Below are 11,762 nucleotides of genomic sequence, written 5' to 3' on the forward strand. Positions count from 1 at the left end.
TTCCGCTTCCGGGCCTCGCTCCCGGCAAGCTCAGCGGACCCTGAGAGATCCCACCCCCGTACGTCAGCTGCGGCGTGGTGGAGGTAGCGGCGGAAGTGAACAGATGGTACCCTCGGCGGGTGAGGCGCTGGGTAGGTTGGGAAGGTGGGGTTGTAGTTAGAGTCCTGGGTGCAGCCATCATCCGGCTCTCGGCCCAGCGGCTCTGGCCAACGGACCTGGCGTGGGCATTCTAGGCCGCCGGGGTGTGCGTCTCTTTTGGATTCTCGAGAACCTTTATAGAGTCTGTATGGGACGGTTCGGAGCGCCTGGGTGGGCGAGAGAACTGGGATACCGTTGGGCCCCGACTCTGCCGTCTGTAGGGTGACTTCTACGGGGACCCGGATTTTAGTACTTAGTGTCTCCCCTCAGCTACAGAAATTCGAACCGCAATCGTACGGAGCTCCAGCCATTACAACCTTAACTGGCCTGCACTTCTCTGATTCAGGGAACTGCTGATAGGCTCGCTTTTCCCAGTCACTGTTCTGACTAGTTGGAAACCAGTCCATTCACCACAGTAGCCTGAAGGGCCCTGTAAAAGGGTACCTCTGACGTGGACATTTTTGTGTTTAAGACCGTTGAGTGGTACCCAGTGCAGTAAGAACAGTATCCAAACACCTTTCCGAAGCCAGCATGGTCCAGTGTGATTTGCAGTAGCCCACGCTTAATCTATCCTCACTCAGTACTTTTGCTGGAAGTGCTTCGGTCATTCAGGCTTTTGTCAGTTTTGCTTATGTACACGGTTCTTTTTCCCCTTCGGGCTTGTTCTTGGGAAAGTAGGGGTAAGATTTCCAGAAACATAAGAACTACTCTTCTCTCTTATCTTGCAGGTCTCAACTTAAATGCTACCTTCCTCAGAGAGTCTTTCTATAACCTTGTTAATTCTCTTTTATAGCATCCTGCCTATTTCCTTTCATGCCCTAACATAGTTTGTGATTGAGTTCTGTATTACACTGTTAACGTTTAAATGATTTCAGAACTGATCTCACATCTGGTGAAGGGCCCTCTCGCTCCCATGCTCATCCAAATCCTAGCCCATCTTTTAAGCCTTCCCTGAAAATTCAGCCAGATATGGTCATTTCTTTCTTTCTACTGTGGCATTTTTGGACACACTTCTTTAAAGCACATTACAGATTAAAAAAAAAATTTTTTTTTTAATGTTTTATTTCTGAGAGAGAGACAACATGAGCAGGGGAGGGTCAGACACAGAATGCGAAACAGGCTCCAGGCTCCGAGCTAGCCGTCAGCCACAGAGCTCAACACAGGGCTCAAACCCACAAACCGTGAGATCACAACCTGAGCCAAAGTCGGATGCTCAACCGACTGAGCCGCCCAGGCGCCCCAACACATTACAGATTTTGATAGTTGGAGATACACTTCTAAAAAAATTAACATACAAAAAAAATTAACATACAAGAGATTCACAGCTGATTGCAGCAAAGCTTTTAATCTATAGGTTGCACGGGTGCCTGGGTAGGTCAGTTGAGCATCCGCCTTCAGCTCACGTCATCATCTCAAAGATCCTGAGTTGGAGCCCTGCGTTGGGCTCTGTGCTAACAACCTGGAGCCTCCTTCGGATTCTGTCTCCCTCTCTATCTCCCCCTCTCTCTCCCTCTCCCCTGCTCATGCTCTGCCTCTGTCTCTCAAAAATAAATAAATGTTTAAAAAAAATTTTTTTTAAATCTATGGGTTGCAACTCACAGGTGAATTGTGAAATCAGGGGCACCTGGGTGGTTCATTAGGTTAAGCTCAGGTCATGATCTCATGGTCGTGAATTGAAGCCCTTCATCAGGCTCTACACTGACAATGCAGAGCTTGTTTTAGATCCTTTGTCTCCCTCTTTCTCTGCCTCTCAAAAATAAACATTGAAAGATGTTTCTCAAAAATAAGAAATAAGTAAACATTGAAAATTGTGAAGTCAGCTTAGTGGATCACGTTCAATTTAAAAAGAAAAACGAGGGGCGCCTGGGTGGCTCGGTCGGTTGAGCGTCTCTTGATTTCAGCTCAGGTCAGGAGTTTGAGTCCCGTATCAGGCTGTGCGCTGACCATGCAGAGCCTGCTTGGGGTCCTTTCTCTCTGCCCCTTCCCCATGCACCTGTTCTCTCTTGGTCTCTCTCAAATAAGTAAACCTAAAAAAAAGAAAAATGAAATACTGTAGAATGTATCAGAGGGCTTTGCCCTTAGGAAGGCTAAGTACTGTTTAGTGAAAGTATATATGTACACATGTGTGTTGTGTCTTACGTATATTTTTTTCTGGTGTTGCGGGAAAGTTTGGGAGCCAGTAGATGAGAGGATGGTATACTGAGATTTTAGAAGTACAGTTTCACTGAAGGACAAATGACTACTTTGAACCAGACCACTGGCTGCCCGAGTCTTTGCAGAAAAGATGTTTCCCCATCCTCTTTTATAAGAATTAAGTGTTTAGCCTAAATAACTTTGAAGAAAGGCAATAACTCTGGTCAGTAAAATGCCTTACGGATGTTTAGGGACTTGTGGAGTGGGCACTCTTTCCAAGGTTTCCTGAAGATAGAGCAGTGTTTAACAAGAAATGAAGGGGAGTGTAGAACACTTGAGGTTTTCTAAAGGTAGGAGGGAGGGTGCTGGTAGTGCCCATATCTGTTGAGAGGTGCCTTCAGACTTTGAGCTGTGGTGTTTCTGTCAGAAATAGATCTCTGCAGAAGAGGGATACAAGATGAATCTGGAGAATTTGAAGGATTTTTAAAGATAATTTTTTAAAAAATTTTAATCTACACCCAATGGGGAGCTTGATCTCACAACCCCAAGATCAAGAGTTGCACACCATTTCAACTGAATGAAGTTGCACAACCATTTCAGCCATACATCTTTCGATGAAGATTTAAAAAAAATTTTTTTTATGTCTTTTATTTTGAGAGACAGAGAGTGAGGGAGGGGCAGAGAGAGAGGGAGACACAGAATCTGAAGTAGACTCCAGGCTTTGAGCTTTCAGCACAGAGCCTGACGTGGGGCTCAAACCCATGGACTGTGAGATCATGACCTGAGCCGAAGTCAGACGCTTAACCGACTGAACCACCCAGACGCCCCTCGATGAAGAATTTTTAAAAATTACTTTTCAAGTCAAATACTGAGTAGGTAAGAAGTAATCATTATTAAAAATGTTGTCATAAAGAAGGACACCACCCAGTTTTATTTTTTTTTTAGTGTTTATTTTTGAGAGAGAGAAAAAATGCAAGTGGGGGAGGGGGCATAGAGAGGGGGACAGAGGATCCAAAGTGGACTCTGTGCTGAAAGCAGAGAGCCCAATGCAGGGCTTGGGCTTACCCGACCCGAAGTCAAATGCTTAACCAACTGAGCCACCCAGGCGCCACCCCGATCCCCATCCCCACCCTGTTTTAGAAGAAACAGTACACTTACTTTTAAGCCCCCTGTATGGCCCTCCTTGATCCCAGCCGTTTCCCTTCCCTCTTACGGGTAACCACTATCCTCATTCCCTGCTACGCTTTTTAGCATGATCTGTGAAGAATATATTGTTGTTTGGCATCATTATAAATTTTATAAAAATGTAATCATGCATGTATTTTCTGTGTTTTGCTTATTTTTTGGCTTAACATATTTTTGGGATTATCTACACTTCCTTATAGCTGTGATATATTTGTTTAGATGAAAGTTTCCCTAGTTTGTTTGAATTCCTCTTTGTATTTTTCCTTAAACTAAGTGTTTAATATCCTGAGGCAGTATTGGTGACACTCTTACCACTACTCCAGTCTCTTTGTTTCTCCTTTCTCCTGGTTAACAGGTTAACCACCTGTTTCCTTTTGCTTTATTTCTCTTCTTATCTGCTTTTACCTTGAGGCTACGTCCAGATACACCTGTGAGGCTCATTTAACCTGAAGTGACTGATGACTGCCAAAGTTTCCAGATAGCTTTATGAATTTATGTATTATAGTTTTTGATGTTATATGCTGAATGTAAAACTAACTCTTGCTGGAAAAATTAAAATAGCTGTATATATATATATGTGTGTGTGTATATACATATATGTATATATATTTACTTATTTTGAGAGAAAAGGAAAGAGAGACAGAGTGAAACCCAAGCAGGCTCTATGCTCTCAGCTTAGAGCCCACTGTAGGGCTTGGATCCACGAACCATAAGAACATGACCTGTGCTGAAGTCAGACACTTAACCAACTGAGCCACCCAGGTGCCCCTAAAATACTGATTAACAAATAATTTCAGTGGCTTTGACACTTTTGTCTATTTTATGATTTTTTTTCCTTTTTTTTTTTTGTCTTTAAAATTACTTCTCTCTACATTTTGGGCATTACGATATGAATAGGTTTCTGACGATTAGACCTGTCCACAAGAAGTGAGCTGGCAAGGCTGCTTTTCTCTGCTAAAACTGAGAAGCTGATTGGCACCATGAAAGTCTTCTGTGGGCGGGCCAATCCAACCACTGGATCTGTGGAGTGGCTAGAAGAAGATGAGCACTATGATTATCACCAGGAGATTGCAAGGTAACAAGGGCGTGTTCACCTTTGGTTGCAAGGGGGGGGGGGGGGTGGCACTTGATTTCAAAGCAGGAGCCCTAGAATCCCGTCCAAATGTGGAATAGGCGTTACCCAATGCTTCTCATCAGAGCAGATGTTGGTCATGAGCAGGTCTGCTTAGCCATGTAGGTTTATGTGGGAGTTGGGCAAAGTCATTTCTGTGTAGAGAGTCAGATATCATGTAACAGCTTTATTGGGGTCTCAGAGGATCTGTCTAGTGGAGCAGAGAGGACCCAAGTCAGTAGTATTAGTGACAATTGAAGAGTTCATGAAATTTAATCATTTACTTGTGTCACTGAAATGGAGGCACATTTATCATATGGCTAAATTCTCTTGAACGGAAAATGTGAAAAATGCATCCCCCACCCCTGACTTTGGAAGAGATATTTAAAACTGTGAGTTACTGTTTTTTAGCAGTCATTAAGTGCTAACAACATACTAGCCCTGTGGTAGATGTAATGAAGAAGGTAGGGTTTCCATCCTCAAGGAACATGCAGTTTTATGGAAGAGATAGACATATAAAAAATCATGACACAGTGAAGAAAGGCCACTGGACATGAGCACAAAAGTTCATGGAAGCAGCAAGAACCAGCTGGGCTGGGGGGTGATACATGACTGATTTCCCAAATCTAGAAGGAGGGAAGCTGCTTTCTGAGCAGCAGGGATCACGCATAATAGTTAGTTTGGAGGATTGCTAGCAGTTGAAGGTATCTGGAATATGGTACAAAAACAGGGCTGTGATGAGGGTATGAAAAAGGTAGGCAGGGTCATATAAAGGTTGGTAGCAAAATGCAGAAGGAAGAGCATGAGGGTAAGTCTGGGCTCTGTTGTGTCTTAACTCGGACATCAGCTAAGCTCCTTAACTTCTTTGAGCTTTAGTATGATAATTTATGTCTTGATTCATGTAATAATGTACATTTCCTCATATAAAGGCTTATTTTAGGGCTGTTTGATGGGTGAGTGAAATACACTGTGTGGTATAGAATAAGGGCTCAGAGATACTACCTTCTTTCAGAAAATTTTGGACGTCATTTTCTGAGTGATTGAGATGTTAAACTGGGGAGAAAGAAGATAGCATTCTGCAACATTTACTGAGAACAGTGGGGAAAGTGGGTAGGAAGGAGTGGAAGCCATTTGGGTGGATATTGGAACCCTACAGTTGAGACAGTGGAGGCAGTGAGATAGCCTTCAGGGAGCTTAGTTTGATAACTCATTGGTTTAGTGGTGGAAGGAGAGAAAAAATCCAGAAGCACCCAAGATTTTTGGTTAGGGTGACTAGGTGGATGGAGCTGTGTTCCGTGAGAGGGATGACCATGGAAGGAGTGGATGTTGTTGGAGAGGAGAAGGTGTTGGAGATTAGGTATCTGGGTTTGGACATCTAGGTAGAGATGCCCCTGGGCAGATAAACATGGGTCTGGAGTCAATTTGCAGTTGTTAGAATTCAAGATGGAAGAGATTGCAGGCTCTGAGGGAAGGTGTGTGATGAGAAAGGTAGAGGGCTGAAGAAAGAATCTTGGAATAGAGGAAGCAGGAGAACCAGAAGGGAATGGCCAACAAGTAGAAAAGAGGAGAGTGGTTCAGGAAGAGGGAGTGTCCAGTAGAGACAGAAATCCTGGATGTTAGTGATGGAGTGGGTGGATCGTGCTGAGGCAAAGTGATGTCTGTGGAGCGGTGGGGAGGGTGGATGATGAGGCTGTGAAGATGGGGACCAGAAATGCCTCTTGAAAGGTGGGGAAAGACAGAACCAGATTTCAACTAAGAATTCGTAGGTGGGTTCACATGTAAAAACCATGGTGTGCCATTAAAACAAAAAGAATGCTATTCTTCTGCTACAGTGCTCCTCGAAGGTTAGAGTATCAACTGCCTGTGTCACAGTTGTGTGGGGCACCAGTTCAAGTGCATATTTCCAGACTCCAGCCCACTTTTCTGTTTGCATGTATCATGGGAATCTACGTTTAAAAATTTCTTTTAAATTTTTATTTATTAAAAAAAAATTTTTAATGTTTATTTTGAAAGAGAGAGCATGAGTGGGGGAGGGGCAGAGAAAGAGAGGGAAACCCAGAATCTGAAACAGGCTCCAGGTTCTGAGCTGTCGGCACAGAGCTAGATGTGGCACTCAAACTCATAAACTGCGAGATCATCACCTAAGTGAAGTCGGACGCCCAGCTCAATTGACTGAGCCACCTAGGTGCCCCGATAGTCTGCTAAAATATGCTCTCCCTGGGGCACTTGGATGGCTTAGTCGGTTAAGCATCCAATTTCGGCTCAGGTCATGGTCTTACGGTTCGTGGGTTCCATACCTGTGTCGGGCTCTATGCTGACAGGTAGCTCAGAGCCTGGAGCCTGTTTCAGATTCTGTTGTCTCCCTCTCTCTTTGACCCTCCCCTGCTCATGCTGTCTCTCTTAGAAATAAATAAAACATTAAACCAAAAAAAAAAAAAAGAAAAAAATAAGCTCTCCTTGGGGCACCTGGGTGGCTCAGTTGGTTAAGTGTCTGACTTCGCTCAGGTCATGATCTCACAGCTTATGAGTTTGAGCCCCACATCCGACTCTGCTGATGGCTGGAGCCTGGAGCTTGTTTCAGATTCATCTCTCTCTCTTCACTCTGCCTCTCCCCTGCTCATGCTTTGTCTCTCTCTCTCTTTGGGAAAAAAAAAAAAAAAATTAAGCTCTCCTGGGGTGCCTGGCTAGCTCAGTCAGTGGAGCATGCAACTCTTGATTTCAGGGTCATGAGTTTAAGCCCCATGTTGGGCATGAAGCCTACTTTAAAAAAAAAAAAAAAAAGCTCTCCAGTGATTTAAAAAAAATTTTTTTTTAATGTTTTATTTCTGAGAGAGAGAGAGAGAGAGGCAGAGTGAACAGGGAAGGGTCAGAGAGAGAGGGAGTCACAGACTCAGAAGCAGGCTCCAGGCTCTGAGCTAGCTGTCAGCACAGAGCTGGACGTGAGGCTCGAACCCACCAACCATGAGATCATTACCTGAGCCAAAGTCGGACGCTTAACCGACTGAGCCACCCAGGCACCCCATCTCTGCAGTGATTTTGACGTTGACCCGAAGGTGGAGGTCCTCTGTTTAGTGAGAGCATCTTAGGTCTCATCTGCAAATCATAGAAAGCATTTTTGGGCCGGGCCTGCTGAGTTCTGGGGGCTTATCCTGACCCTTCCAGGGATTTTTCAAATTTGTGAATTAATGTGATAGAAAATATGAATAAGCCACTCTCCTCCCTTTAAGAGCCTGTAGTTTGGTAAACTCTTAGTTCTCCCTGATGACCTAAGGGAAATTGCTGGGCATGATACCCCTCATTTATACAGCAGGCATATACTTTTCCTGATTCCTCTCTGCAGTGTTGAATCTGTGATTATCCTAATGTGCAAATGTATGCAAAATTATGTAAAGTATTAGACAAATTGAGTCTGAGTTCTGGAGAGAAAAAAATGTGTGATGTATAACATGACTAGCATACTGGTGGCAGTGACAGGGCTAACTGCTGGAGCATTTTTAGGTCTGAAGTTCTTTACTGAAAGTAATTATCTTTCTCTAAGATTTTTTTCCCCCCTGTAGTACTAGAGAATGACAGCTTATAACTCTACTAAAATAGTTTTAAATGGGCCTGGGTTAGAGATGAAAAGTATAGCAAAGGGAATGTTATAATGTTGTACTGTGACTACACTCACTCAATGAACATTGAGTATAGAATTGTGAGTCACTGTGTTGTACACCTGAAACTGATGTAACATGGTCAATTATAGTTCAGTAATAAATACAAAATAAAATGGGCCTTGATAATTTGTTCCACCTGACTTAGGAATGCATTTATATACGTGAGTGCTTTTGTAGGTTAATAGATATCATTAATAAGCAGAGGTTTCTGACCTGTCTTTTGTTTCTTTTTAGATCCTCCTATGCTGATATGCTACATGACAAAGACAGAGTAAGTGTGAAAGGAAACCATTATCTTGCTGTGGTGTTTGAAACGTTTAGTTACAAGGTCAAGAATTTCCTCCATAGGCATGATGTTAGTATAATGTACAGAGGCAGTATGGTGTAATGGTCAGGAACTCAGTCAGGAGGCTGGGTCCTACTTCCAGCTCTGCTGTTCAACTGAGTGGGACCTTGGAGAAGACATGGGACCTCTGCAGATCTTGTTTATTAGGATTTAAAAGGAGTGGGATATACTATCCGATCTCCGTGATCCCCTCTAGATACAGATTCTTTACATGGTTTTACCTTGTATATTCCATTTGTAATTTTAAAATTAAATCTCTAGAGGCCACTGCAGACAATTTTGTAAAAGCACCTTTAGCTTCCATTGCACTGTGACATTTCAGCTTTTTTCTTTTTCTTCTTTTTGTTTCATCTGAGTTTTCTTTTCCTGTTTGAATTATGTTACTGTTCTGGTCTTATGATGGTTATCAGTGCAGGCTTTCCTGGTCTCCCAGAGTGTTTGACTGGTCATTCTCATCTGGATGGCTCAGAAATGCAGAAGCTTGAAGGCGAAGGATTTAGAGCCAAGCTTAAGAACTAAGCATTTCAGGGTAAGAGAAGGATCAGGGCACATGGTCAGGTTGGGCATGAGTCTTTGTTGGTTGTGGTGTCTACCTCATCCAGCCCTGGTTAACTGCTCTGTATGCATACTTCTTGGCAACATCATGACAGAGCAATCTCCTTGAGCATCATTAGTGTGTAGGCTACAACCAAAAGGGCCTAGGTGCTTCCCTGATTTTTATCAGATAGCTGAGTGCCTTTGCTGAGCTATTGGGGAATTATAGGATGTGGACAAACCTTGTTTCTGGATTTGACTAATTCTCTCTAGCTTATGGTCTAGGCTTCTTACTGGTTTCTTGAGCTTGTGAGCCTGATTTTAGTATCATCTGCAAAGATGATCCTTTTTGCCTCAGCTTCCAGGGGATTTGGATAAATGGCATTGCCATCCATTCAGTCAGTCAGGCCAGAAAGATGGCACCCTTTTCCTCATCTGAGCACGCAGTCTGTGAATCTTTTAGCCCTACTGTCTGCTCAGACCTCATTTACTAGTGTTGAGCTCTCTTTTCCTTTCTCTATATAGCACACCAAGGGGTCTTTCTGAAATGTCTGTCTATGTTATTCCCCTGCTTAATAACCCTCAGAACCCTGTTTAGCACCATCCTCGGTAGCCTCTCACTGTTGTCAAGTTAAAATCCAACTTCGTTTGAGGAACGTTCCTAGCTCTTCTTTATTTACCTCTCCCCTTTTTCTTTAAAGTTTTTAATTTTAATTTTTATCTTTGAGAGAGACAAAGAGTGCTGGGGAGGATCAGAGAGAGAAGGAGACACAGAACCTGAAGCAGGCTCCAGGCTCTGAGCTGTCAGCACACAGCCTGACTCGGGACTCAAGCCCACAAACTGTGGGATCATGACCTGAGCCGAAGTCAGATGCTTAACCAACTGAGCCAGCCAGGTGCCCCCTTTCACTTCTCTTTTTATATTGAGTCCCTTGTTTCCAGGTTCCCCTTTCTTCCTCTGGGATTCACTCTCTCTTTTTGGTGAAGCACATTCTTCCTCAGTGTCCTGTCAGAGGAAGCCTGGGAGGTGAGAGTTTGAAAACTTTGCTAACCCAGAACCTTTTGTTCTGTCCTTACAGTTAAGACTTAGGCTGAGTATGGATTATAATTTGGAAATTACTTCTTGTCAGAATTTTGACATTATCTATTTTCTTTTATTATTATTTAATGTTTATTTTTGTGAGAGTGAGCATGAGCAGGGGAGGGGCAGGAGGTGGGGACAGAGGATCTGAAGTGGGCTCTTTGCTGACATCAGAGAGCCTGATGAGGGGCTCGAAATCAAAAACCACGAGATCGTGACCTGAGCCAAACTTGGACACTGAACTGACTGAGTCACCCAGGTGTCCCTAAAGATTTTAAGTAATTTCTATACCCAAACTGGGGCTTGAACCCACAGCCCCAAGATCAAGAGTCACATGTTTCACCAATTGAGCCAGCCAGGCCCCCCCCACCCCATCCATTTTCTTTTAGAATTCAGGGCTGCTATTTTAAGATCTATTACCATTCTTTAAAAAAGTTTTTTATTGTGAGTATATTTATACAGAAGAGTATAAAACGTATGTACAATTTAAAAAAGAATAATAAATGTTCATGGACTTAACACTCAGCCTGGAAATAGAACATTATGATTACTCAGAATTCCCGTGTGCTCCTAGATTGCATTCCTTTCTCTCCCCCTTAGAAGTTCCATTGTCTTGAATTGTATATCAGTCATTCTCTTTTCTTTATAGTTTTACCATCTATTGTATTAAAATAAATTCTTAGTTTTGCGTGTGGTTGAACTTTATATTATAGAGTCATACTGTGTTTATTCTTTATGACTTGCTTCTTTGCTCACCATTATTTTTGAGATTCATCCATTTTGCATGAGGCTGTAGGTGATGCATTTTCATGATGTATGGATTCCATTGTATAAATATCTCATCACTTACCTGTTCTTCTGTTAGTAGACCTTGGGGTTATTTCTAACTTCTTGCTGTTGTACATAGTGCTGCTAGAATATTCTAGGACCTATACTCTAGCACAGTTTTCTCTAGGTTGATATACCTAGGAATGGAGTAGCTGCCCATTGAGTTTGTTCAACTTCATGAGGTAATGTCAAGTTCTCTCCCAAAGGATCATGCCACTTTACATTCTCATATTTGTGTATCATAGTTCTTGTTGTTTCACATCCTTGCCAGTATTTGGTAGTAACCAATTTACATTCTTGACAACTTTGGTAGGTATGAACCAGCCTGTCATTGTGGCTTTAATTTGTATTCCTCTGGTTACTACTGAGTATGGACTCTTTGTTGGCCTTTCATTTTCCTTTTTTTTTTTTTGAAAGAGACCCAGAGCATAAGCAGGGGAGGGGCAGAGACCAAGGAAGACACAGAATCCATAGGAGGCTCCAGACTCTGAGCTGTCAGCACTGAGCAGACCTGGGGCTCGAACCCACAAACCACGAGATCATGACCAACCTGAGCCGAAGTTGGGCGCTTATCTGACTGAGCCACCCAGGCGCCCCTCTTGTTTCCTCTCTTAATACTTAGTTATTTACAAGAGTTCTTTAGGTATTTTGGGTACTGATCATCTGTCAGTTACATGTATTGTAGGTGTCTTAGTTCATGGGTTGCTTTTTCATCTGGTAACTTCAGGTTCTTTTTTTTTTTTTTTTTTT

The 11,762-nt window shown here is 42.9% G+C and overlaps 1 protein-coding gene across 3 annotated transcripts in view; it reads left to right on the top strand.

Annotated features, from left to right (window-relative positions):
• Window positions 1-39: 39 nt before the first annotated feature.
• Window positions 40-11,762, top strand: part of PRMT7 (protein arginine methyltransferase 7) — a 44,984-nt gene continuing 33,261 nt past the window's right edge. For 2 of the 3 annotated variants that reach the window (XM_039222736.1, XM_039222750.1), the window contains exons 1-3: window positions 40-131; window positions 4,354-4,531; window positions 8,458-8,494. In XM_039222736.1, the coding sequence (XP_039078667.1) occupies window positions 4,437-4,531; window positions 8,458-8,494 (132 nt within the window). In that variant the 5' untranslated portion in view covers window positions 40-131; window positions 4,354-4,436. The remainder of the gene's footprint in view (window positions 132-4,353; window positions 4,532-8,457; window positions 8,495-11,762) is intronic. The other variant, XM_039222741.1, reaches the window with a different exon arrangement.

The sequence above is a fragment of the Hyaena hyaena genome, unplaced genomic scaffold, assembly GCF_003009895.1.
Source record: "Hyaena hyaena isolate Hyena2069 unplaced genomic scaffold, ASM300989v1 scaffold_18, whole genome shotgun sequence".
NCBI classification, from domain to species: domain Eukaryota; kingdom Metazoa; phylum Chordata; class Mammalia; order Carnivora; family Hyaenidae; genus Hyaena; species Hyaena hyaena.